The following is a 26,807-nucleotide window of genomic DNA, read 5'->3' as shown; positions in this document are numbered from 1 at the left end:
AAAAATGGGCATGTTGCAAAAACAATATAATTCATTTTCTACTAATGGCTTTAGAAAATGGTGCTCAAATTTGTGAGTTTATCAGAATTCCCATTAGTGCATTTTGTAAAAATAAAGCCCCTGGATTCTTCTCTAGAGATTCTGATTTAGGAGTATGACCTGAACCTCTATTTTTTTTTTTTTTTTTGAGACACAGTCTCACTTTCTTGCCTCCAGTAGAGTGCAATGGCATCATTGCTCACAGCAACCTCAAATGCTTGGTCTCAAGTGATCTTCTTGCGTCAGCCTCCTGAATAGCTAGAATTACAGGTGCCTACCACAAAGCTCAGCTATTTTTTTTTTTTTTTTGGAGATGGGGGTCTTGCTTTTGCTTAGGCTGGTCTCAAACTTGTAAGCTCAAACAATTCACCTGCCTCAGCCTCCCAGAGTGCTAGGATTAACAGTGGGAGCCAATGAACTTCTATTTTTAACAAAGTTCACAGGTGATTTTGGTGCATAGTAAAAAATTTATACTTTTAATACAAAGTAATACACAGTAAAAAATTAATACTGTTAATACATGCAGCACATTTTAAAAAGCATGATATGCTGTGTGTGGTGGCTCACACCTATAATCCTAGCACTTTGGGAGGCTGAGGCAGGGGATTGCTTATGACCAGGCTGAGCAACTTAGTGAGACCCCATCTCTACAAATAGTAAAAGAAATTACTATTAGTAGTGGCTTGCATCTAGTGATTCCAGCTACTCAAGAAGATGAGGCAGGAAGATCACTTGAGCCCAGGAGTTTGGGGTTTCAGTAAGCTATGATGACAGCACTGCACCTGTGCCCAGGTAACAGAGCAAGACCCTGTCTTAAAAGTAAATAAATAAATAGCATGATGTTTACGTTAACTATCTGTTAATTTGTTCTAGGATGAGAGGCAACTCAGTATAGTGTTTAGGAGCATGGATTCTGGAGTCAGATGTTTGGAATCAAATCTCAGCTTTGTTACTAATAAACCAGCTAGGTGATTTGGGCAAGTTACCTAACTAATGTGTCTCAGTTCCCTCAATTGTAAAATGGGGGAAATTGTAAAATGCCATAGTGTTGTTGGAAGGATTAAATGAGCTAAGACTTGTAAAATACTTAATATTAGAGTACACAGTTACTCTAATGTTAGCACTTAATATTACTGTGTTATTAACTTGTTTTAACAAATTATGCTAAAGCCAAGTATACAGCAAAAGTAGAAACTAGTATGTTGAGTATGTCTAAAAAGCTAAAGGTACTTAAGATATAGAGATTTATATTTGAAATAGACATGATAAATAATGACAATAGTTTGCAGTTCTATCAATATGGTAACTCACCAATTAATTCCCCTTTACTATTATTGGATCATTTTTCTATTTTTTTGAGACAGTCTCACTTTGTTGCCCTCAGTAGAGTACCGGCGTAACAGTTCATAGCAACCTCAAACTCTTGGGTTTAATTGATTGTCCTGTCTCAGCCTCCCTAGTAGCTGGGACTACAGGCGCCTGCCACAACACATGGCTGTTTTTAGAGATGGGGTCTCACTTGGGCTCACATTGATCTCAAACCTGTGAGCTCAGGCAATCCACCTGCCTTCAGCCTCCCAGAGTGCTAGGATTACAGGTGTGAGCCACTGTGTCTGGCCTTCTGTTTTGCTTTTGATTATTAAAAGAAAAACAGTTTACAAAAATTTATTCAAATTAGATTTTCCAAGAGCAATTAGGATTATGTCAGTGCCTGTATTTCCCTTAAAAACTTTATGATTATGAATTAAATATTAGGCTTAATTATACTTTATTAATTATGGTGGGTTTTAAGATTTATTTTTTTTGTAGAGACAGAGTTTCACTTTATGGCCCTCGGTAGAGTGCCATGGCCTCACCCAGCTCACAGCAACCTCCAACTCCTGGGCTTAAGCGATTCTCTTGCCTCAGCCTCCCGAGTAGCTGGGACCACAGGCGCCCGCCACAACGCCCGGCTATTTTTTGGTTGCAGTTCAGCCGGGGCCGGGTTTGAACCCGCCACCCTCCGTATGTGGGGCCGGCGCCTTACCGACTGAGCCACAGGCGCCACCTGGGTTTTAAGATTTAAAGTATAAGATTACTACTCAATGTAAAGCAAAACTCACTGGGGAAATAAGTCTATCTAAGGACTCTTATGTTTTTGTTTTTGGTTTTTTTTTTTGGAGACAGAGTCTCACTCTGTTGCCCTTGCTAGAATGCCATGGCGTCACAGCTCACAGCAACCTCAGACTCTTGGGCTTAAGTCTCTTGCCTGAGCCTCCCAAGTAGCTGGGACTATAGGGGCCCTCCACAACGCTATTTTTTTTTGGTGGTTGTTATGGTTGTCATTGTTGTTTAGCTGGCTTGGGCTGGGTTCTAACCTGCCAGCTTTGGTATATGTGGCCAGTGCCATAACCACTGTGCTATGGGCGCTGAGCTGATTTTTATGTTTTAATGAAGATCTCTTTAGATGGTATTATATCAACTTCGTGAACTCTGAGACATGGCTTTCTAGTGTTTGGCTATGTCTATAGAGCCTAGAGAATTCAAAAATTGGTTTAGTAAATTAGTTTTTACATGTAAAAATGTAAGTAACTTTGGTTTTCTTATCTTTGTTTATCCAAATACAGCTTGTATCTGAACATGCCTTTGAAATTCCAGATAATGTTAGACCTGGACATCTTATTAAAGAACTTTCTAAAGTAATTCGAGCAATAGAGGTAAGTAGAAACTATTGTGTAAACGCTTTGTTACTGTCTGCTTGAGAAGCAAATACATTTACCATCTCACTACAAACATTTGAAAACCCTTAGACACTTAGAAATAATTGAATGAGTCTTGGGTGGATTCTCAGGTTTTCAAGCTTCAGAATTCCTAGAGAGAAATTTAGAATATTAAAGTGAAATGAAATAATAAGCAGTTACCAGATTACTTTGGGTTACTTTATAGACTAAACGATACCACTTTCAGATCCAGTTAATTTCAACTACCCAGAGATGAATACATGTTAAGTAATTAGAACAAGAGGAAAAATGTAAGAGGGATGAGTTATGCTAGAGAAGCTGGGTTGGAGAAAGGGATGAGGATAGTGTTGGGAGTAAAATGTTAGAGCAACTTGGTCAAGTAAATGCCTTTTGTGTTGGGAGTAAAATGTTAGAGCAACTTGGTCAAGTAAATGCCTTTTGATCAAAGCTCATAAAATTTATGATTAGGTGTTTTAATTTATTAATTAAGGGCTCTTCTAAGTGTTTAAGGGTAGAAAGGATGTTTTAATTAAAATAATTTTTTAGAAAGGTCGTTCTGTTAGTGTGTAGCTTGAATGGAGGAAATTAAGTGGCAGAATGAAGGACAGCTGATAATTTCACAGCTTACATTAGGTTTGTGTTTGGAGAATAGGAAGAAGTATACATCTAAGAAATATTAAAAATGCTGGGTTTGGGCTTAGCGTCCAAAGCTCAGTGGTTAGGGGTCCTGGCCACATTTACCAGGGCTGGTGGGTTCGAACCGGCCTGAGCCTGCTAAGCAAACAAACAACAACAACAAAAAAAAATAGCCAGGCATTGTGGCAAGCATCTGTAGTCCCAGTTACTAAGGAGGCTAAGACAAGAGAATCTCTTGAGCTCAAGCATTTGAGGTTGCTGTGAGCTATGATGCCAGGACACTCTACAGAGGGTGACAAAGTGAGACTGTCTCAAAAAAAAAAAAAAAAAAATACTGGATTTAATATGCATGGATAGAATCGAACATGTAATAGCTATAGTAGGAAAATATTCTAGCTAAGGTAGAAAAATATTTTCTGTTCTTAACGAGTGATACTAATCACAAATTAATGAATTTAGTATCAAAAGTCATATATTTGATCTTAAATAAATCTCCTGCATGATAACAACCAAAACTAAGGATAAAGTTAATATAAAGGTATGAGTCTATATGAAAAAAAACTGTAAGTCGAGTTCTCTCACAATGCTCCCTGCGGCCCACAGCCGAACACTATTAGCTCTGTCCGGCTCAGTGGCTCAGTCTGGGGCCCTAGACAACGCCCAAAGTTCTCCGCACTCCTGCTCAAGCTCTCCCCAAGGCAGTTCAACTGAGTGCCAAGTCCAAAAACAACAAAACAGTTCACAGCAATTCCTAGAGGTGGAGCAGCCCAGCAGTGAGACAGAGGAGTCTGTTTTCTTGACCAAGTGCCTCAGATCTCGACTGGACTCCAAATCTGGGATTCCTCATTGTATACCAAAAGTTAAAGCCTTTGTCTAGTTTAAGCTGCTATTTTTCAGTCTCTGGTACATACAGCTCAATGTGATCCTGATTGATACCCTAAATGGTAGCTTCAAATAAATAAAGTTAATAAACATTCAAAAAAAAAAAAACTGTAAGTCTTTATTAAGGGAAGTAAAACATATGTAAATAAATGAAAGTGTCATTTCTGGGCGGCGCCTGTGGCTCAAAGGAGTAGGGTGCCGGCCCCATATGCTGGAGGTGGTGAGTTCAAACCCAGCCCCAGCCAAAAACTGCAAAAAAAAAAGTGTCATTTCTGAAACTGTGTCAACTCCAAATTCATACTGCAAGTTTAAAGTGGTAAAATATACTGGTAAGTCTGCCCCAAAGAGCAGCCAGTCCAAGATAAATCAGGAGATTGAAACGCTCCATATTGATTGTTACCTAAAATTCAACTTTAATTGGGTGTCTTGTACTTGTCTGGCAATCCTATCTAGGAGGCTGTCTACAAGGATTACCTAATGTATTCTTCTAGTGGAGAATTTGAGGATCAATTAATGATGAATTCATAGAAAACAAAGCAGATGGGGAGTGAGGCAGTTGTAACTCAAAGGATTATCTAAAGGTGTAAAAGAAAGGAATGTAATAATAGTATGTTACATGGCATCGGGTTATCAATAATTTTTACTGAGCATAATTTAAATACTGAATATTGAAGGAAAGGAGAGTATGTGTATGTTTCGGAGAGGTATGTGAGGATTAAGACTTCATCTTGAATAGTAGGAATTCAGTAATGACTGAAGCTGAAAACAGTTTAAACATGTTATTTAGAAATTTGAAAGCAAAAAACTGGGGGGAAAACCCCACAATTAGAGTTGTGAGTCCTGGCTACCCAATAGTTAAAAGAATCGCAGCCAGGGACTCAGATGTATGTAACCCATGTTTATGGCAGCATTATGCACAATAGCCAAAGTTGGGCCAAGATAAACAAATTGTGGTACATACATACAATGGAATATTATTCAGCCTTATAGAAGAAGGAAATTTTGACACATGCTACAAAACAGATGAACCTTGAAGATATTTCTCTAAGTGAAATAAGTCGGTCATCAAAGGACAAATATATTCTTCCACTTATATGAAGTTCCTAGTGTCAAATTCATAGAGGAGTGCAGATAAAAATTGTAGCTGCTAGGGACTGGGGGCAGGGGAGAATGGTAAGCTACTTATTGTTCAGTGGGTACAGTTTTAGTTCGTGCAGATGAAAAAGTTCTGGAGATGGATGGTGGTGATGGTTGTACAACAGTATGAATATATTTAATGTAACTGAACTATATACTTAAAGATGCCCGTCACTCAGGAATGGATTAACAAATTATGGTGTATGCATACCATCGAATACTATTCAGCCATAAAAAAGATGGTGATGCCACATCTTTTGTATTATCCTGGATGGAGCTGAAACATTCTTCTTAGTAAAGTATCACAAGAGTGGAAAAGCAATTATTCAATGTATTCAATACTAATATGAAGCCAGTAGATGATCTAATGCAGCGGTTCTCAACTTGCTTTAGGGGTTGCCTAATATCAGATATTTACATTACAATTCATAACAGTAGCAAAATTACACTTATGAAGTATCAGTGAAAATAATTTTATGGTTGGGGGTCACCACAACATGAGGAACTGTATTAAAGGGTCATGGCATTAGGAAGGTTGAGAACCACTGATCTAATGCATACCCACATAGGAGAAAAACTCATTTCAATTTAAGTTGGGGGAGGGGTGACAAGGGAGGAGAAAAAGTGTGGAGTGCTCCCACTGAATGGACACAGTGTGGGTGTATTTGGCACTCCTTTTGAATGCAGGACATAACCACAAGAGGGACTCTACCTAACAAATTGAAATATTTTGACCTGGTTGTTTGTACCCTCACACTATCTTGAAATTTTAAAAAAAATGGTTAAAATAGAAAATTTTATGTTACATGTATATTACCATAGTAAAAAAAAAAGTTGCAAATAGTAGCTTTTGAAGAATAGGAATCAGATTGGGGAATAGTAGACTACAACTTTTCATGATATGGTTACAGATGGCTAATGTCTATAATCCCAACACTTTGGGAAGCTGAAGCAAAAGGATTGCTTGAGGTCAGAGTTCAAGACCAGCCAGGGCAACACAGTGAGAACCCATTTTTACAAAAACATTTTTTTTTTTTTTTTTTGGTGGTAGTTTTTTTTTTATTATTGTTAAATCATAGCTGTGTACATTAGTGCAATCAAGGGGTACAATGTGCTAGTTTCATATACAATCTAAAATATTCTCATCAAACTGTTCAACGTAGCCTTCATGGCATTTTCTTAGTTATTGTATGTGGACATTTGTATTCTGTCTTTAGTCTTTGCCTGTACCCATTCTAAGATACAAAAACATTTTAAAATTAGCTAGCCATCACATAATCCCAGCTACTGGGGAGGCTAAGTTGGGAGGATCGCTTGAGCCCAGAAGTTCAAGGCTGCAGTGAGCTATTCTCATGCCGCTGCACTTCAGCCTGGACAACAGAGTGAGACACTGTCTTTAAAAGTAAAAAATTAAAAAAAAATTTAAAAGTAAATATTGATTTATGCAAGTATTTATGTGAAAAGAATTTATTGTGGAAAAGAATTGTAAGCAGACTAAATGGCTACCGGTAAGCATTAAATAAATAAATTATACTATATCCATACAGTGGCATATGTGTACAACATAGCCTTTAATATGATAATGAAAATCAAGGAAATGTGTTCACAGTGGTGTCTTATGTTGGGGAAAGAAGAGAATAAAGGTTCCTTGGGCGGTGCCTGTGGCTTAACGGAGTAGGGCGCTGGCCCTATATGCCAGAGGTGGTGGGTTCAAACCCAGCCCCGGCCAAAAACTGCAAAAAAAAAAAAAAAGAGAGAATAAAGGTCCCAGCAAAGCTCTTTGAGGCTTATGATTTAACCTTTTTTGTATATATGATTAAACTGAATGGTTTAATTTTCTAAAATGTATTTATGGGTAATTAGGCAGATATGAATATAGTAGCTATGTCATAAAAATACTTTGATTTTAATTCTTAAAGGAAGAAAATGGCAAACCAGTTAAATCTCAGGGAATTCCTACTGTGTGTCCAGTTTCACGATCCTCAAATGAAGCAACTTCCCCGTACCATTCTCGGCGAAAGATGAGGAAACTTCGAGATAATGTCCGAACTCCTTCTAACCTAGACATCCTAGAGCTCCACACTAGGGAGGTCCTCAAAAGATTAGAGATGTGTCCATGGGAAGAGGTAAGTATTATGTTTCATAATAACAAAAAGAGATATGATTGTTTCTTTGAAGTTCTTTAAAAGGGTAATAAAAAGTAAATAGTCTGGGCCCAGGGTGGTGGCTCACCTATATTCCTGTAGAAAAAAAAACCAAACAAACTAGCAGTCATTGTGGTGGGCATCTGTAATCCCAACTACTTTGGAGGTTGAGGCAAGAGGTTTTCTCAAACCCCAAGAGTTTGAGGTTGCTGTGAGCTATGATGTCACTGCACTCTACCCAGAGCAACAGAGTGAGACTGTCTCAAAAAAAAAAAGGAAAGAACAGTCTGACTATTCTTGTTCTCTAATTTTTGCTGTAGAATTGTAGGTATCATCCCGCTTTGAGGAGTGGTGCGTAATCTTCCTAGTTGTCCTGTAGAATTAGGATGAATAGACCTCATTCATTTCCTGACCTGTTCAGTGGATGTTACCAAGTACCATATGTTCTTCTAGGCTCTGGAGAAGATGCCAGAGTGAGCAAAACTTAAGTCTTGCCCTCATGAAGCTTTCATCCTAGTTCAAGTTGGAAGGATGGGGAGGCAGAGACACCAAAATAATATAATTTCAGATTATAAATGATGAAAGAACCTAAAACAACAGAGCAGCAGTAGGAGTAAATGGGTGGGCTATGGCTGGCGACTTTAGCTGAGGTGGTCAGAGAGCCTATCAGGTTTGAACTGATGCATCACACCAACTCAATGAATGCACAGAGATCTGAGGAATAATGTTACAGGCAGAGAGAAGAGCAAATGCAGAATGTCTGTACTTGAGCCACCATCATCAGCCTAGAAGACTGTTAGACTGGGAGAGTATTAGAATAGACTCATTAAAATTTGTAAAGTGCTGGCCTACTGGACAAAGGAGAAAATGGGAGGCAGTAATGAGATTGATGAAGCACTTTTGTAAAACATGGTAACAAGTTTATGATGAGAGCTGTATCATTCATAATTTTGTATCTTAAGTAGAGGATAGGCAGTAATTTAAAATGAATGAGATAGAGTTGGGTGTGGTGCATGTGCCTGTAGTCCTGCCTGGCTGAAAGGTTGGTTGCAGCAAGAGGATTGCTTAAGCCCAGCAGTTTGAGATCAGCCTGGGCCACATAGACCCCAACCCTAAAAACATAAAAATAAATAAGTACATAAAATGAATAAAATAGGGGTATCTCTGAACTAAATATTTAAAAAAGTTTTATAGAAACTTTAACTTTCTGACTGGGTGTGGTAGCTCATGCCTATAATTCTAGCATTCTGGGAGGCTGGATTGCTTGAGCTCAGGAGTTGAAGACCAGCCTGAGTAAGAGCGAGACCCTGTCTCTACTAAAAAAGTAATAGAGAAATTACCCAGGCATTGTGGTGCACACCTGTAATCCCAGCTTCTTGGGAGGCTGAGGCAAGAGGATTGCTTGAGCCTAGGTGTTTGAGGTTGCTGTGAGCTATGGCACCATGGCACTCTACCTAACGTGACAGAGACTGTCTCAAAAAAACAAAAAAGAAAGAAGGAAACGTCAACTTTCTTAAATATTTTAAGTTTTAGATAATTGTTTTAAGTTATTTTCTAGATCTACTTACCTACAGTCATCAGGGAAGATTAGCTTATTATGAAAGGTTCTATTTGTTATTAAGGAAAAAGGAAATCTTTTTTATGCATTAAAACCCAGCTATTATTATACTGTTATGTCACTTAGTGGTCTTTGTTCCTAGTGTTCCTAGTATGGTGACCTATTAGTTGCTAGGGAGACATTAAGTGAAGGATGGGGTGAACCGAAAGGCCCAACAGCACTGCAGCAGGAAGAAGCAGGGGGGGAGGGAGAGTTAAAATACTTTATATGGGGCTGTCGCAGCTTTTCAGCTTTCTGTAAGAGTGAATTTTTTTTTTAATTCGCTTTATGCACATTTGACATTCTACTTTATAGAATGTATTTTATTGTTAATGGTCCTCCAGAAAGATGAGCCCTACTCTTGCTTTGGCTTTAGGAACTCTGGAGTGCCATAGTGCCACATGTCCCCATGCTCTGGAGGCTACCTGTCACTTTGAGATGCAGCACCATAGGGGAGCTGGTGGTATACTGTATTCCTCAGTCAAGCAGGGACATCTGAGGGTGGAGGTTAAGTAACTTTTGCTTTTGTACTTTAAGGACATCTTGAGCTCTAAATTGAATGGAAAATTCAACAAACATCTCCAGCCATCTTCCACAGTACCTGAATGGAGAGCAAAAGATAATGATCTACGATTACTGCTGACAAATGGAAGAATAATTAAGTACGTAAAGTAGATCAAATTATCAAGCAGATTAATTTTCAGAGGATTCCCTTTGTTCATTCTATCACTAGTCTATACTGTGGCACAGCTGACTGAAATATGGGGACAAGGTCTCAGTTCTTTACCCTCAATGTCTGTAAATTAATGGGGAGGGGAATACCGTTTGGCTGCATAGTCTTACATAGTCGTATTTTCTGACTTGAGTACTTTTCCTTCGTGACACAGAGATGAGAGACAGCCCTTCGCAGATCAGAGTCTTTATACAGCAGATAGTGAAAATGAAGATGATAAAAGAAGGACAAAAAAGACAAAAATGAAGATAGACGGGATTTCAGGAATAGAGGGGATGGAAAATGAAGCATCTCAAAAGCCACTTAACAGTATGTTTGTTTTAATGGTTATTTTAAAGATCTGTTCATTACTAACGAGATAACATGCTAAGTAACTTGGTAATTTTAAAGTTTGTAAATGTATAGTAGAATTGAGAATTTTTGTGGCCCTTATGCTGTCACCCATCGGAGAGGTGCTGAATGTGAACGGGAAGTGGTATCAGAGACAGGGGGTTATGGAGGTCACATACCTTCGTTCTAGTCAGTTTTTAGTCATGTGAAAGCTCATACATTTTATGGGTCTCTAATCCCCAAAATAAAAATTCCATGTTTAATGAAATTTTGTATGTATAATAATTATAGCTAACATGTATATAATTTTCAGATTGGCTGATCTGAAGCTGTTAGGTTGTGGTGTTACTTGATTAGCTATTGACAAAAAGGCCTCTACTAGGTTATTAATTTGGTTCTTTTCAATATGATAAAATATCAACACTGTCTTCTCCTTGAGATCTTTCTCCTTTAATTGAAGTCTTAATTTCTCAACATTTTTTAGGACCTTCAAATACCCTTCTACTTTAAAAAGTAGTTGAAATATTTTTATACTTGACAAGTAAATGTTTCAAATAAGTAACATTATTTCATCCATACTGAACATCTTAGTTCCTGCTAATTCAGATAAATTTGGCACTGCTGTAGTTGGTTACTCTAGTTTTGTGCACATGGCAGGAAAAAGGTGCTAATCAACAGGAAATTCCTCAAACAAGAAGTGCTAGATAGTGGTGCCTCATGAAAAGAGAAAGTCTAGATTATAAGGTTGTTGACTTCACTAACTACATGAATGTTTTTTAGGTTTAGGGAAGTTGTTTTTCCTAAAGGAGGATAGAAGAGGAAAGAATGGGAAATATCAGATGAGATCAGGCGCGTTCAGGGTGGTATGGCCGTAGACAAAATTGGGAAATATCCTGGAGCTGGGTGAACTTTAGCGTTAACTTGTGCCTTATTCATCAAATTCTAATGACTTTGTCTTTCTTCCCTCATCTTTTCCCTTCCTTTGTAGGATTTTTTACACGTGTGAAATCAGAACTCAGGAATAGATCAGCAGGATATTCTGATATTTCTGAGTCAGAAGACTCTGGACCTGAGTGCACTGCACTGGTACGCCTGAGACCCTGTGACTTGTATGTTATTTGATAGAAAGATGAGCACCACGTAGCATCAGTTGGGAGGAAGGCAAACAACAGCCTTCCTTGAAGCTAATCTGTGATCTGTGTAGTGTAGGGTCTTCCTGTAGTGGTCATTGTATGTACTCACTGTCATGTGACTGTTCACATAGCTTTTGTCTGATTTTGGACAAGTGGAGGGAGAGGACTTTACTGCTTATGCTGTTCCTATGTTTCTCATCTCTCTCATAGGTTTTATTTCATTTTACCTTAAAGAAAGCCTGGATGTTTTTTATTAAAGTAGTATGTACCTGTGGTTGATAGATATTCTTACTTTTTCATGTGAAATCTGAAATAATTTCATAATAATTAAGATTTTGAATTTCTCCAGACACATAAAGTCTTTTGGATTAGCTTGTACAGACTTGGTCAATTTCTTACATAGCTTTGTTTCTATTTAATTATTTGTTATCTCAGAAGAATAATTTTACCACTGAAGAGTCTGAAAGTTCAGGTGATGAAAAGAAACCAGAAATAACATCAAACTTTAAGGAAGAATCTAATGTGATGAGGAGCTTCCTTCAAAAGAGCCAGAAGCCATTTAGAAGTGAAACTCCAATTAAAAGGTAGGTTTGCTGATAGTAGTAGTCTTAAAACACTTGTTAGTTTTAAATTTTGCTGAAAATTTTATCAGAAAAAATACACTTTTTTTTTTCTGATAATCTGCTTTTTAGGGAATGTCCTACCTCGACGAGCACAGAGGAAGAAGCTATTCAGGGCATGCTGTCTATGGCAGGGTTGCACTATTCCACATGTTTACAAAGGCAAATACAAAGCACAGACTGCAGCAGTGAAAGAAACTCTCACCAGGATCCCAGCAGCTGCCACAGCAATAACCATGAGGTTAGGCGGTTGTATCGCTATGATAAACCAGTGGAATATGGTAAGAAAAAGAAATTATCAGTCTTCTAAGAAGTAACATGATGCCCAACCTAATAGTTCACTAATCCTAGTTCAAGTTAGAGATTATGAATAAAAACTATTCATTGCACACCTTTAACTCTAAATGGTGTTAAGAATGTTGATAGAGGCTTGGCACCTGTAGCTCAGCGGCTAAGGCACCAGCCATATACACCCGGGCTAGTGGGTTTGAACCCAGGCCAGGCCTGCCAAACAACAATGGCAACTACAAAAAAAAAAAAAAAAAAAAAAAAAGAATGTTGACAAAATATATATAATGCTGCCAAGTCATGTAAGATGGAGGCATAAGAACTCAAAATGTAAATTACCTAGGATTCAGAATTGTGTTTAGTAGCATAATTCTACCATTGCTGTTGCAAGACAGTATTATTATCAGAGTGAAAAGGAATGTTTTGGTGTCTTAAATGGTCTGCTAAATTTGAACAGTCAATCCTATTGTCCTTTTATAAAAGGAAAATGAGTTTTGAACTATTTCTTTCTGATTGAGGCTATTCTTCCTTCTATTTGAAACGGAGAATTAGGAAAAGAAGGCAGACTCAATGACAATGTCAGATATGTCCCGTTGTCTTTTTTGCTCTGTACCTTTAGAGCAAATTTTTATTTACAAAAAAACCTGAGGAAGTTTGGGGAGAAGATGGACTACATTAAAATTGAATGTCTATGTAATAATTGTGTTGACTACATAATTGTCAACTATGGACAGGAGCTTGGCATTCATGTCACTTAATTCTTGAAATAACACATATAGCATTGGTAAAAATCACTCCCATTTTATAGTTAAAGGAAGTAAGACTTAGTGAAATTAATTTGCCCACAGTTTACTTAGCTATTATTCATTGATGCTAGAATTTGAACCCAAGACCATCTGATATCAAAGCCTGTGCTTATTGTATAAGAGCAAACTGAAGTTCGGGGAAGGTAAGTAACTTGCCTGCAATTGCATTAGTAATGGAAGATCTCAAATTCAAATCTGAATTTGTCTATCTTTCCACTGCAACCAATTGCCTTTATTCTATTTGGGAAAATCTTCTACATAGGAAATAACATTTTTAGAGAAAGGATATTGCTTTTGGTTTTATAGCTACAACAGATGGCCATAAAATTTGAGTTTAGGTCTTCCAGTATTTGGCCCAAAACCTGTCATACAAAGAAAATCTTTGAGGCTAGTCAAATGCAGTGGGTTTACAACTAATTGATCAGAACCAGTTACAGATTTCTTGTATTTTTTTCTCAGTTACAGATTTCATTGTTCCTTCTCTGCACCCACTGCTTTACTTGAGTAGCCTTTAAAAAAATAATAATAATAAATAAATACAGTCTTTGAGAGAATTGAAAGTATTAACATGATAAGCTGTGAGCTAGTGATTGTTTTTTGTTGTTGAAAGGAAAAGGAAAATAGTAAAGGGGAAAGTATATGAACAAATATCAAAAGAGTTAATGTATTTATTTTAAAATGTCAACATAATTCTGCTCTCAGTTTTAAGCATTAGGCTAATTTTGTCCTTTCAGATCAAGTTTGTGCAAAGATAATTTAATTAAAACTTCTCTTTAGGATACCATGTCAAGACTGAAGATCGAGATTTGAGGACTTCTTCCTGGATTAAACAGTTTGATACTTCCAGACTTAATCCTCAGGTATATTCTAAGTTGGAAACATAAAAGGACATTTAAAATTCTTATTTAAGCTGTTAAAATTTTTGTATAGTTATTAATGACTAGAACTAGGAGGCAAAAAAATTATGATTAAATTCACATTTGAACAACTGTCCATGTTGGGATTCTACTATGATGATTAAGGTAAGGCTCGTGGATAGAATGTGATCTGGAAAATAATAATTTATTCAAAGCAGTAGTTTTAAAAATCACTGACTTCCAACACCTGTATGTATGTATGGTTAGACTGAAACATGAAAGGAAAAGAATACCATGAAGATCTTTTTTATAACTCTGATGTTATAGCTTTCCTTTCTTTCTTCTTTTTTTTTCTTTAAGAGTCAAGTGTCTTACTCTCTTTTCCAGGCTAGAGTGTGGTAATGTGATCATAGCTCACTGCAGTCTTGAACTCTTGGGCTCAATGATCCTCCCAGTTTAGCTTCCTGTGTAGCTGGGACTACAGGCATGCATCATCATGCTCAGCTAGTTTTTTTTTATGTTTTATAGAGGCTGGGTCTTGCTGTGTTGTCCTGGCTGGTCTCAAACTCCTGGCTCCAAGCAATCCTCCTACCTCAGCTTCCCAAATTGCTGGGATTACAGGTGTGAGCCACTGCACCCAGTCTGACATTATTTCTTGAACATTTCTAGATACTAAATTTCTTTGAGAATTTGATGAAAGTTACAGATTCTCTTTTGAGGAAAATGTTCATCATAAATACTGACTTTTGTTTACATTTTTCCATGGTTTGTGCTGCTACCAGCACCCCAACCCCAGCCTCAAGACTATCCATTAACCCCAGCAGAACCTCTGCTTTAAGAGATGAAACTAGATGTTTTAGGATCCCAGCATATTAATGCTTACACCAAAGAAAATGAACCAAAATTAGAAATCAAAACTTGACTAGCAGGGGCGGCGCCTGTCGCTCAACAGAGTAGGGCACTGGCCCCATATGCTAGAGGTCATGGGTTCAAACCCAGCCCTGTCCAAAAACTGCAAAATAAATAAATAAATAAATAATAACAAATAACAAAAATACATGTTTAAAAAAAAAAAAACTTGACCAGCAGCACCAAATAAGGAAAGTGTTATAACCTTTTGCTGCAAACCTTGGAAAATAGCAGCCAAAGAGAGTCAAAACTCTTTATTATTTATTTATTTATTTAGACAGAGTCTCACTTTTTCACCCGTGGTAGAGTGCTATGGCATCATAGCTCACAGCAACCTCAAACTCTTAGGCTCAAATGATTCTCTTGCCTCATTCTCCCAAATAGCAGGGACTACAGGCACCCACCACAATGTCCAGCTATTTTTAGAGACAGGGTCTCACTCTTGCTCAGGCTGGTCTTTTAACTCCTAAGCTCGGGTAATCCTGAGGCCTCGGCCTCCCAAAGTGCTAAGATTACAGGATCAGCCACTGTGTCTGGTGGGGAAATCTCTTGTGAATAAAGCTTTCTCATAGCACTGGAATAACCTCAGCAGAAGTGAAAAGAGCCTTTAGATTTTCCCATCTTCCAGAGTCCTGGCCTGGAGAAGGAGATGTATAATATACAAGCAGAAAAGATAATTAGACACCAACCTAAATATGTATGTAAGATCATTAATCTCTAAGTAGTGGAATTATGGGTGTTTTTTATTTCCTTTATTTGGCTTATCTGTATTTTCTACATAGTTAGCTATTACTTTTACAAGAAGTAAAACGGTCAAGTTTTTTATTAAAGCAAGGCTTTGTGAGTATAAGTTCTTCATTGAATTTAGAAGGATATACTCCAGAGTCAGAATCAGTCCTTTAACTGATATAATTCACTTTTTCAGTATATGATTTTATAATGCCTCACTGTAGCCGGCCATAAAGTTTATTATTTATTAGCATTATAGGGTTCAGTATTAAAAGTAAGCTATTATCTTTAATACTGATTTTGAAACTTACTTGGTCATGACTGCATCAGAGATATATTTTATATCTCTCTTTGATACACATGTGCATGATTAAAACTAGTTTTGTGAAGCATCACATTGCAGTGTACTCTTTTCACATCATCTGTTCCTTTCTCTTTTTAATACTGGTCCTGACCCTCTGTTGATTTGAAGACTCACTAGTCAGTCACTTTTTTTTTTTTTTTTTTTCTGAAAGTTTACTCAATAGTCTTAAGAGACTGAAAGAGGAGTTGTATGTAGTTAAGGAAAAACACTAAGCTAGGGGCTCTGGATGTAAAGATTTACCTTAAAGAAAGTAGGTGGTTATAGGCTTGGTGCCTGTACCACAGTGGTTACAGCGCTGGCTACATGCACCGAGGCTGGCGGGTTTGAATCCTGCCTGGGCCAGCTAAACAACAGTGACAATTGCAAGCAAAAAATAGCCAGGCGTTGTGGCAGGCGCCTGTAGTCCCAGCTGTGTGGGAGGCCGAGGCAAGAGAATCTCTTGAGCCCAGGGGTTTGAGATTGCTGTGAGCTGTGACGCCATGGCACTCTACTGAGAGTGACATAGTGAGACTCAAGTACTTGATACTGTGAGAGGTATAAGGGAGCTGTGGCATGCTATAGAAGCCTAAGTCTACATCTCCCCTCTCAGGCCCTCAAGGCACGGGCTCACTGTAATGGCAGGGTGGGCATTTCAACTTGTAATTTTCTCTCTCTCCTTTTTCTTCTTGACTTAAGTTATGAAGCAACTTCAAGACTTGAATCCTTCAGAGCTGTTAGGTGTATGAACTGAGATGACCATCCTGAAAGGGTGGTTGTTGCTGGCTGATGGAAGTTAAGAAAACCAAAATTCAACAGATTATTTTTTATATCTCTTGACTTTGCTAATGCACAGAGAACTTAAATACCTTACTTTTCTTAAGCCCCTCAAAATTCAGCCTCATTTCCTTCCTTCTTCCAGGATCTAAGTAGAAGCCAGAAATGCATCAAAAAAGAAGGTTCATCAGAAACCAGTCAAAAGGTACAAAGTCGGAATTATGTGGACAGCAGTGGCTCAGGCCTTCAGAGTGGAAAGTATATACAGAATTCAACCTTGATTTCAGGGGCATGCCAGATAAGTAATGGCAGTCTGAGCCCAGAAAGGCCAGTTGGTGAAACTTCTTTTTCAGTGCCCCTTCACCCTACCAAGAGACTTGCATCAAATCCACCACCTATCAGCAACCAGGCAACAAAAGGTAACTTTTGCATATTTGTAGCTTAAGTATATTTCTGTGTGTGATGGTGTAGATGTAGTCTCTGCAATGAAGTTGCTCACCGTCTAGTGCATTACAGACAGCACAGTGATGCAGTATACACAGGCTACGGTGGAAACAAGAAGGATTCCTAAGTCAGCTCTGAGGTCAGGAAGCAAACCCTGTAAAAGGATACTAAGGGGTTAGCCAGGCTGAGCCGGGGAGAGTGACAGATGGACAGTTCTGAAGGCAGGGGAGAGCACTTGAGCCAGGGCAGAAAGGGCAGAAGTGGGATGGGAGGTATTTGTGAAATTGTACTCAGTTTTATTGCCAAAGCAAAGTTTGAGGCAGGATACATAAGAGTTCAGGCTGGAGAGCTAGGCAGAAATCAAACTGTGGGAGGTCCTTGTAATCAAATGAAGGAGAGTTTGATCTTTATCTCTAATGTGAGGAGGTGAACGAGTTTTAAACAATGGAAGTCTAGAAGTATGACTTTGTCCATTGAGAACACTTACAGTGGTTACTTACCATAAACTCCTAGTAAGTCTTCCAGGTGCTGTCTGCCAAATGTGCTTTTCATTATTATTTACACTGTTGTTGGTGTTTTATAGGTAAACGCCCCAAAAAAGGAATGGCAACAGCCAAACAACGTCTTGGGAAGATTCTTAAGTTGAACAGAAATGGCCATGCACGTTTCTTTGTGTGACAGAGCTGCTGTTGCAGCCACTTTTCCCTTTGGAGACCAGTCTTGGGGGTGCAGGAGCCTGGCGCTTCCACAGCCCCCCGGCCTGGAGCAGTTTGCGTGTACAGTAAGAACGCTGCCTGAAAAACAGAATGAACCTGATGCTGCATTTTCACTGTGCCACACCCACTCAGCAATAACCATTTTGGACCTGGTGGGGGAGAGGAAGAAGGAGGGTAGAACCTTAAAAAGAGACCTGGAACTGGAAAGGGTCTCTTGTCAGGGCTTGAATTTCATTTTATGGTTGGTAGTGTCTTGATTTATTTTCAGTGGTAGGATAAAGAATTATCAATAATTTATTTAACAGATTTTTTTTAAAGTTAACAGCTTATAAATTCTTTCTTTTTTAAAGTTATTTATTTGGAAGATTTCTGGAGAAATATCTCACTAATTTAGATTTAAGAATGTGAAGGTTTTTAAATTATTTTTGATAGTGTGTGTGTTATATGTGGGGAAGAGCCACGGTAACAGTAATTAGTCTGGACTCTTAAATTTGATATTCAGGTTAAAGTCTTAAACAGGGATTTGATGCATTAATTATTTTAAATTAAGATGTATATGAAAATCATTTTATTTTATATATTTCATGTTTTTTATAAGCTATTAGCTTCGCTTTTGCTAACATCCAAGGTGCATACTGTTATCCAGGTTGATTACCTTATATCCCACCTTCCCTCTGCACTCCCCGTTATTTTGTGACGACCCAACAAGACTGTTCTCTTTGCAGGGAAATACTTTTATAACCAATGTGTAAGAACTCCATAAAAGATCCCTCATATCTCATTTCACTTGACATTGTGATTTTCTTCTAAATATAAAAAATAGGCTTCTTGCATTTTCATTTCTGCTGATCATATCTGGGTCCCAAAGAAAACAGCTTTAATATTTTTTTTCCTACTTGTGGGAAAAGTATTATAAGTTTGGTTAAATTGTCATGTTTGTAGTTTTTCCAAATACATGTGTAACTATAGCAGCCAGTGTTGGTGAACAGGACCAACACCTGCTGCAAAGGTTATATCTTAACAATGCTTTTATTCTCTCTACCTAATTTGTTGGAAAATATGATTTAACTTAGGATATTCAAATCTGCATAATAAGCCGTACTATAATAGAATTATACTATATTAAGTTGTATAGAAGCAAGCATGTTGGAGATCCTCAGTGTGTGCGTGTGTGTGTTTACATTTTTTTATTTTTTAACCTTCTAAAAATTATTTAAGCTAGATTTGGAGTAAAATGGGTGCTTTTTGCAGTTTCTTCCATCTATCCTAACTTGACTAGTTCATACTGAGGTTAAGAATCTGGTTGAACTTTAGTCATTTATCTCCTTTATGGACAATTTTTACTAAATGCCAGTTTTAGTTGCTTGTAATAGTTTTTTTCTTTTTCTCCCATGACATAAAAATAAGTAATTTCTGAGAGTGGGCTAGAAATGTTCCCAGGTTTGACAATAGAGCATTTTACAGGTTCCTATGGAGAAAATATAGGCAAATAGGATAAATTTTATTTTTGTGGAGAAGAAATATGGCCATATTATGAATTTTTTTTACTCAGCAAGGTAGCAGGATTTTCTCTCCTGTATTAAGTATCACTTGAATTACTAAAAAAAAAAAAAAAAAACAGGAAAAAACTATACCATCATCTTTTATGATTGCATTCAAATGTATATTTTCAATGAGAAATATTCCTTATTCTGCCTCTACTCCAAAATTTTATGGGATAAATGTGAAATAGCTTATGAATTAGCCTTTTTGGTCCAGAGTGAGTGGACCAAAGTCTGAATCTCAGCTAGTACCAGGAAGAATTGTTATGGAAATCCTCAGTGTCTATAAACGGCCTAAATTAAACCCTGTCTACACCATGCCAAAAACTAGTGAAGAGATGGGTAGAGTCAGTCATTGGCAGTTTTTTCTCAGGATGTCACAATTCTGAGTTTGATTGCTCTACCTTCTCACACAGTATATTATTGTGATGTCTTGGTTTTCTGTAGACCCTTTTCTGGTGTTACAGTACACGTGTTTTTATTTTGGTTTAAGAAATAAGAGCTATGAGTTCTTTTTCCAGTAACATTATAATGTGGGATGGGTTTTTTCTTTATATTTTTCATAACTCTAAATGTTTTTAATTATCCTTTATTCCTTTAGCCATATAAATTAAAACAAAACAATTTATTTTTATGAATTAAAATTGTGGCCAGTATTCATTCACTGTATGTACTTAGGCTAATAAATACTAATTTTGAGTAGCCAGTAATGTGGAATTTTTAAGTGAAGATACTATGGATTCATTTTGGCAGTTTTAGCCCATTAACTGATTAAGTTAGCAAACTTCTAGCACAGTAATATAACCACTGTAACAGAATACATGTCTTTTTCTGAATTGGTGGAAATTCAGCCACTGATCAAGCAAATTTCCTAGTTAAAACTTTTGTAAAGTTTGGCTGTGATGGGTCCCTTTATATCCTGGAAGTGGCTGTACTTTGAGGTAACTGCTGCCAGTATCTGGGCTCGACAGTGATAGACAACCTCTCGTCTTTCCTTTTGTCCCATTGATAAACAGTACTATCATACAGACACCACAGCTTAAGAAGACAGCAATGATAGCATTTAGCCAGTTGTAAGCAAATACAAATATGTAAAATAGAGAATTATGATTTGATGTATGCAAGTTTAGTAGTAATAGTAGATGATAATTTTCCTATACTGTTACCAAATAAGTAACACTTAACCTGGGATCCACTGTACTGTAATTCACAACATCACATAATATTATGCTCTTCAGTGTTGATGGATGATGTAAACAATATAAGCTGGCAGTTTAGAATAGTTCAGTATCCTAGAAATATATTAAACTTCATAAATATCAGTTCATTTTTAAAGCATACAAAATTGAAGACTCTTACTGAAATCATAAACTCCAAGAGGAATAAGCTCATCCTTACCACTAATTAAATACTTAGCTTAAATACTGTTCTTTTTTAAATAATCTTAATTGTTGTCTTTTCAATGTACTCTACTGTATTTTTCATATGAGATCAACAGGTACTTATCAGACATCTACTGTTTGCCCAGCACTAGTTAGTACTGTGGGGGGATATAAAGTTGCAGTTGTAGTCTCTGCCCTTGAAATTATCTTCTCCAGAAAATTAGCAGTATTATTTTCACTTCTAAGCAAACATTAATAAAAGAGAGTCCATTTATAAAAATAAAAATAGCGTAACTTTATTATTTTCAACCAAGATATGCCACTGTAGAAGTGAAAGTAAAACAAAGGCCTGAGTTCTTTTTCAAAACTTAAAAAAAATTTCACAAGTTAGTAATTTAATATGGCAATACTGGGGCTTAGTGTGGCATGGAAGGAAGCAGAAGACCTGGCTCTTTGTCCATGTTCTTGCATCTATGTGTCAGCTGTGTGACCTTGAATAAGTCACTTATTCTTTCTGAGTCTTAGTTTTCTCACTTATATGTTTAGATTATAATGCTTATTATGATAACCAGTTAAGAAAAACACATAGGAAAGCATTTCATAGTCTATTAACACGTCACACTTATAATTTATTATTAAGTTACAGCTGATAATGACCATACCTTTATATCCATTCAAAAGTGAAAACTGCTATTCACAAAATTTATTTCATATCAAATATATGCCAAGGGCCTACTACTTCAAAAATCTCAAGAATCTCTAACAGGGTGCTGAATTTAAGATCAGATTCCATGCTTAAAATGAAAGAAAAAGAAACAAGATGATTTATAGATAAGAAAAGTGAGACTGTTTATCCTCAAGTATGTTAAGGTGACTTGAAGTAATTTAAAGATAACTTTAAATTTCTCTCAAAGAGGAATTTAGAAATTCCCCACAGATTGAGCATACTTTTTCTAGACAAAGGGGAAATAAATATAGAATTAAGATGATTTAGATGAATTTAAGATGATTTCGCTAGCAGCTACCTGGTGAACTAGGGAAAACAATAAGGTGGTTAGAAAGATGGGAGTCAACAAAGACAGCTGTGGGACGGGAGCAGCAGCTTGCCCTTAGAGAGAACACTGTAGTAGTATAGGAAGGGAGGCTCCATGGCACAGCTTCAGCAGAAAAGTTTCCTTTAGCCATTTTCAAAAGATGCTGTCTGTAGTGATCACACTATAGATACAGACTATGGAATAACTATATGACCGGGTGTGCTACCACTCCAAGTAACTTTCAAAAGTTCATTTTTCTTGTTAAATATTAAGCTAATTATTCTCTCCATAAAGAAAAGCTGGGAGCTCACCAGTCCTTTCCTAATGTCCCTAGACTGCATCTAAAGCAATATTGAGAAGGTTGAACTTCAGATCATTATCCTAGAAAAAGAATGTTACTCAGAAATAAAGGAGACAGATGAAACCCAGAGAGGGCAGTATTTACCTGGGATACACAGTCTAGGACCACTGTTACCTTGCTTCCTAAAACAGCCCCTGCCTCCTGGGGCTGTACAGCCTCTGCTTGTCCTCTGGTGGTTGGTGCTGAAGTGCTTACTGGTAGAGAGAAAGGGGAAGAATCAATTTCACTATATTGCTGTTGAACATAATGTAGTCTTAATACTATAGCCTTACTAGAAACTACAGCCTTCCCTTATTTCAGTTTTTCAGTGAACATCCTACCATAAGTCAAATATTTGACATCCCTACATAAATTTTTAAAAATTAAGGTCATTAGGAAGCAAATGCCTGTTTCCAAAGCAGTTAGCTTATTGTGATTGACTGTGATTTTATTCTTCTAAGGTATTTTTTTCCTCCTTATGAATGGAGAAAATACTTATTTGAAATACCCTTTGATTCTCCCTTTCACCCTTGGTGCCCTTTCTAGTGTCCTAAGGTTTTGTCTTAACAAGTACAACATTACACATTTTTGTTAAAACCTTTTTGAAACTATTCAGTGACTTTTCTAACACGTTTATCTACTCTGCACTGTTTCACTGATAAACCCTGGCTACTGCGTAGCCCTTGACCTCCAAGTAGCTTACCTATGCAAGACCTGTGATGTTCCAAATTCACTTTTCTTCATTTCAGAAAGCAGTCATCAACAGAACTTAATTCTCAAGATAAAACTTGTCTCCAGTTTTATTTTGGCCATTTCCTTTTCAAAAATGTCAGCCATTTTTCCCCAAGATTTTTCACCAAAACAATGATCTTAAGTGCTGGAATATATAATATTTTGCAGGAATAAAATAACCCAGACATAATCTTATATTTCTTTGGTGGGTTTTGGTTGGTAAAAATTACCAGCATTAAATGTAATATATAATGGGGAGTTGTCTCCTTGCCTAGAATCATTTATTTCCTCAGATTCATAAGTAACCTTTTATTTTTACAAAGCATGCATACAATTTCCACATTATAGTCAGGGACCTGAGGTGTAACTTGCTAAGTGAACCCTAAGGTTATTTTATCTTGCAAAAGAAATCTAAACCAAACTAAGGGCCTTACAGTTTATGGTTAGACTGAATCAAAAGCTATAACCTCAACTTCTCCCAAAACAGCTTCTGACTGCAAAAGCAAGTCATGCAGTTGTTAGGTATGAAATAGCACTGATCAGGAAATGCATATGCAAACTGTGTTTCCTTCAGAAAAGACTTTTCTACTTTTAATATAAATTAAGCCATAACAGTTTCATGCTGTGGAAAGAGGGTGAAAAGGTTCATTTTAAGAGATAATATAATATGAACTTTGACATTTACTGTGAAATGTCTAACTTTGCCAGTGCTTCAGCAAGTTGGGTTTTTTGTTTGTTTTAGTGAGGGTGATGGGAAGGGATAGTATTGGTTTTAGAGGTTTTTAATCTGTGAAATTTGAAAAGAGGACAGTTGTTGGCTATGTATTTACTAGTTTTGTAGTAACGTTTTGCTAGCCTGACTGACTTTCCTTACTGACTTTTACGCCCACAGTCCAAGGTGACTGTTTCTCCTTCTTGTTTGGGGTGTCTGCGGGGTAGTGTCATCTGTTTGTATAGGCAGTGTGTGTGCACACGTGTGTTCTTTCAACGTGGAAGCCCACCGTGTGACAGTGGAATGGGGTGTGGCTGGGAAGTGGGATGCTGAAGCTTGAAGAGCAATTTTTTTCGATTCATAACAGTATTTCCCATCTTTTGCCTGCAGGCAGGAAAGTGTACAGTATTTATTTTGTTTCTGTTTTGTTTTAAATTTGTAAGTCTTTAAGTAGCTTATATTGATTATTATAGGGGAGGACAAGTGACTTGTTTAAAGTTGTATTTGGTATTCTTACTTTCCAATTTCTGTATTTTAAAATATTGAAATTAAAATTGTATTACTTCTGTTTTGATTTATTTTGCACTCGGTGTATTTTTTGCTCATTTTGTTTAAAAGTATAAATGTTGGAAGTTATATAAAATGTGTCTTTGAAAGAAAAAGAATCTGAATTCTATATCCAATCCTGACTTTGTTCCCTTTTTATGCTTATTGAACCCTGGTAAATTATTTGAGAATGTGAAAAAACGTGCTGTGCTTATGTTCCTTACTTCTTCTGAAGACTTAAATGTGAAAAGCAGGTCGTACTCTGTTCAGCTGTAGCCCTGGAGAAGCGCTATTGCTGAAAGAGAGGGGAGAGTGCAGACAGGTAACAGGGAGGAGGCTGAGCTGCAGAGAGGAGTGCGGGCGCTTACTGAGGCACCTTCAGGAGCCCTCGCTGCCCTGCCTGCAGCACACCAGGCGCTGTTCTGGTGCTAGTGCCCCAGGAATGAGCAGAACCAAGTCCCAGGCATCGAGGCTCATGTGAGATGGACAGGGAAAGGAGTGGGCATGGCCAGGTGGCCTGGCTGGTGTAGGTAGAAGCGTCAGTGCATGCTCTGGGAGGATCAGCTCAATTTTAGACCAGGGTCTGAAAAGATGGGTCAGGGATGATATGGGTGAGAAAAACATCTGCCTTGGGAGGGGTGAGAGAGAAGCCAGGGACCAAGGAGGAAGGAGCCCTCTGGGCAACATTTCCAGGGCAAAGGAGAAGCCTAGGAGGGAGACTGGAGTGGGCAGGGTGTCCACTCTTGAGAGTATCTGAGTGCCGAGTCATAGAAACTAGGTGACCTGAAGGACCAAAGACCATGCTCTTCTTCCCTTAATACCTGGGAAAGGGTCAGGATGCCAGAGGTCGTGCTTACACACACTGCGACAGCTGCTACATTGGTACCCCCAAAACTATTTACACCTCCTCTGTCTTTCATCTGGCCAGCTTTCATACAGTTGACTGAAACCTAAACCTGAACAAATCCTTTTTAAAAATCCATGCTATTGTAAATCTTTGAGATGTTTACCCTCCCAAAAGCTCATCTGTTACAGTGAAATGATCAAGAGCTACTCTCCTTAGACCTTTAGCTTGAATTTCTATGTTTGCAACAAGCAGTGAGTCAGTATGAGAATATACCATTGTGGGATATTGATGATAAACACCAATTATTTTAGAATAGGAGGCATCAAGTATTATGCTACAGGCAGGGTTTGAAACCAAAGCCCTCATTATCTTTATTCCACTTAAGTATTTACTGGATACAAGGAATATTTTATTTCTTCCTCATAGTAACCCAATGAGACAGGTCCTATATTCCCTATCCTACAGACGAAACCAAGGGTAAATAACACATTTCTAGGTTCACACTAATAAAAATTGAGATTTTAATCAAGAGTCTGTGGAATACCTCTAAAGACTATTTCTTCTGAATTGTTTTTCTCTAGTTATTTTTAATTGTATACTTTTATTAAGAAGGCATACATCCTTATGGTTTGTGTTCTAAAAATTTCTTTGTAGCCACCACCCATTTGGGATTGAAAATATAATTTCTTTTAGAAATGTTCTGTCACTTAGCTAACTTTTTTTTTTTTTTAGACAGAGTCTCACTATGTCCCCCTCAGTAGGGTGCCGTGGTATCACAGCTCACAGCAACCTCAAACTCTTAGGCTTAAGCGATTCTCTTGCCTCAGCCTCCCAAGTACAGGGGCTACAGGCACCTGCCACAACACCTGGCTATTTTTTGTTGCAGTTGTCACTGTTGTTGAGCTGGCCAGGGCTGGGTTCAAACCCACCGGCCTTGGTGTATGTGGCTGGTGCCGTAACCACTGTGCTATGGGCACCGAGCCACTTACCTAACTTTTGAGTGTCTATTTGCCCAGAAGCTGGGCACACTGAGAAAACACTGGTTATCTTCTAGAATTGTGCTCACCTTGTAGTGAAGAACATGAGCTGTAAACAAGTGACATTTGAGAAGTGTTGTTACATGAACCAACTGAGGATTCCCAAAGTCTCCCCCCACCGCCAACACACCACACATGGCTGTGGCCCCATAGGCCAGCACGGTGACCTCCCTCACTGCCTAGCCATGGCCAGTGTGCTCCCTCCTTTCCTGCCCTACCACATGGAAGCTGTATCCTGCCACCATCTTCTGCCCCTCTGCTCTGTTAGTGGATTGGCCAAGATAAAGAAGGAGAAAAATTCTGTTCTGCTCATCACGTTTGATACTGAGGTACTGCCTTTCAGAGTCTTGCAAAATGCTCATTATCCACATCCTCATCCACTTTTGGGCTGCCCATTCCCCTTTCCTTGTCCAGGTTATTCCCAGCTTCTGTCCCCAAAACACCTCTATACTTTTTAAAGCGCCTGTTCTGAAATTCTGTAAACTCATATTCATTTTAACAGGGTTTTTCTATGTTGCCCAGGCTGGTCTCAAGCTCCTGGCCTCAGGAGGTCCTCCTGCCTCAGTCAGCCTTCTAAGTAGCTGAGATTACAGGTGCAAGCCATCATGCTTCGTATAAATTCATGGTCCTTCTATGCCTGAGTTGGAAAAGGGAAAAAAGGAAAATTAAGGCTCTACAAGTAGAAAGTAATTTGTATAAATTCCCTACATTTTTGTTAAGCCGAATAAAACCTGGGACAAAAGATTCACAATAATAGTAAGAAACAGTATTTGAGAAATAGTATTTGACCCTCACCTAA

At 37.8% G+C, this 26,807-nt stretch overlaps 1 protein-coding gene across 2 annotated transcripts in view; it reads left to right on the top strand.

The window, feature by feature from the left end:
- KDM7A (lysine demethylase 7A) overlaps positions 1-24,261 on the top strand; it is a 100,592-nt gene extending 76,331 nt beyond the window's left edge. The window contains exons 11-21 of one of the 2 annotated variants that reach the window (XM_053609301.1): positions 2,646-2,735; positions 7,334-7,540; positions 9,693-9,817; positions 10,043-10,197; positions 11,207-11,304; positions 11,787-11,935; positions 12,044-12,252; positions 13,843-13,925; positions 14,451-14,543; positions 16,823-17,096; positions 17,705-24,261. In XM_053609301.1, coding sequence (XP_053465276.1) covers positions 2,646-2,735; positions 7,334-7,540; positions 9,693-9,817; positions 10,043-10,197; positions 11,207-11,304; positions 11,787-11,935; positions 12,044-12,252; positions 13,843-13,925; positions 14,451-14,543; positions 16,823-17,096; positions 17,705-17,799 — 1,578 coding nt within the window. In that variant the 3' untranslated portion in view covers positions 17,800-24,261. The remainder of the gene's footprint in view (positions 1-2,645; positions 2,736-7,333; positions 7,541-9,692; positions 9,818-10,042; positions 10,198-11,206; positions 11,305-11,786; positions 11,936-12,043; positions 12,253-13,842; positions 13,926-14,450; positions 14,544-16,822; positions 17,097-17,704) is intronic. The other variant, XM_053609302.1, reaches the window with a different exon arrangement.
- Positions 24,262-26,807: the final 2,546 nt, after the last annotated feature.

This window comes from Nycticebus coucang, chromosome 11 (assembly GCF_027406575.1).
Source record: "Nycticebus coucang isolate mNycCou1 chromosome 11, mNycCou1.pri, whole genome shotgun sequence".
Classification (NCBI taxonomy): domain Eukaryota; kingdom Metazoa; phylum Chordata; class Mammalia; order Primates; family Lorisidae; genus Nycticebus; species Nycticebus coucang.
The sequence above is the reverse complement of the archived record's forward strand: the minus strand, read 5'-3'. Positions and strand labels throughout refer to the sequence as shown.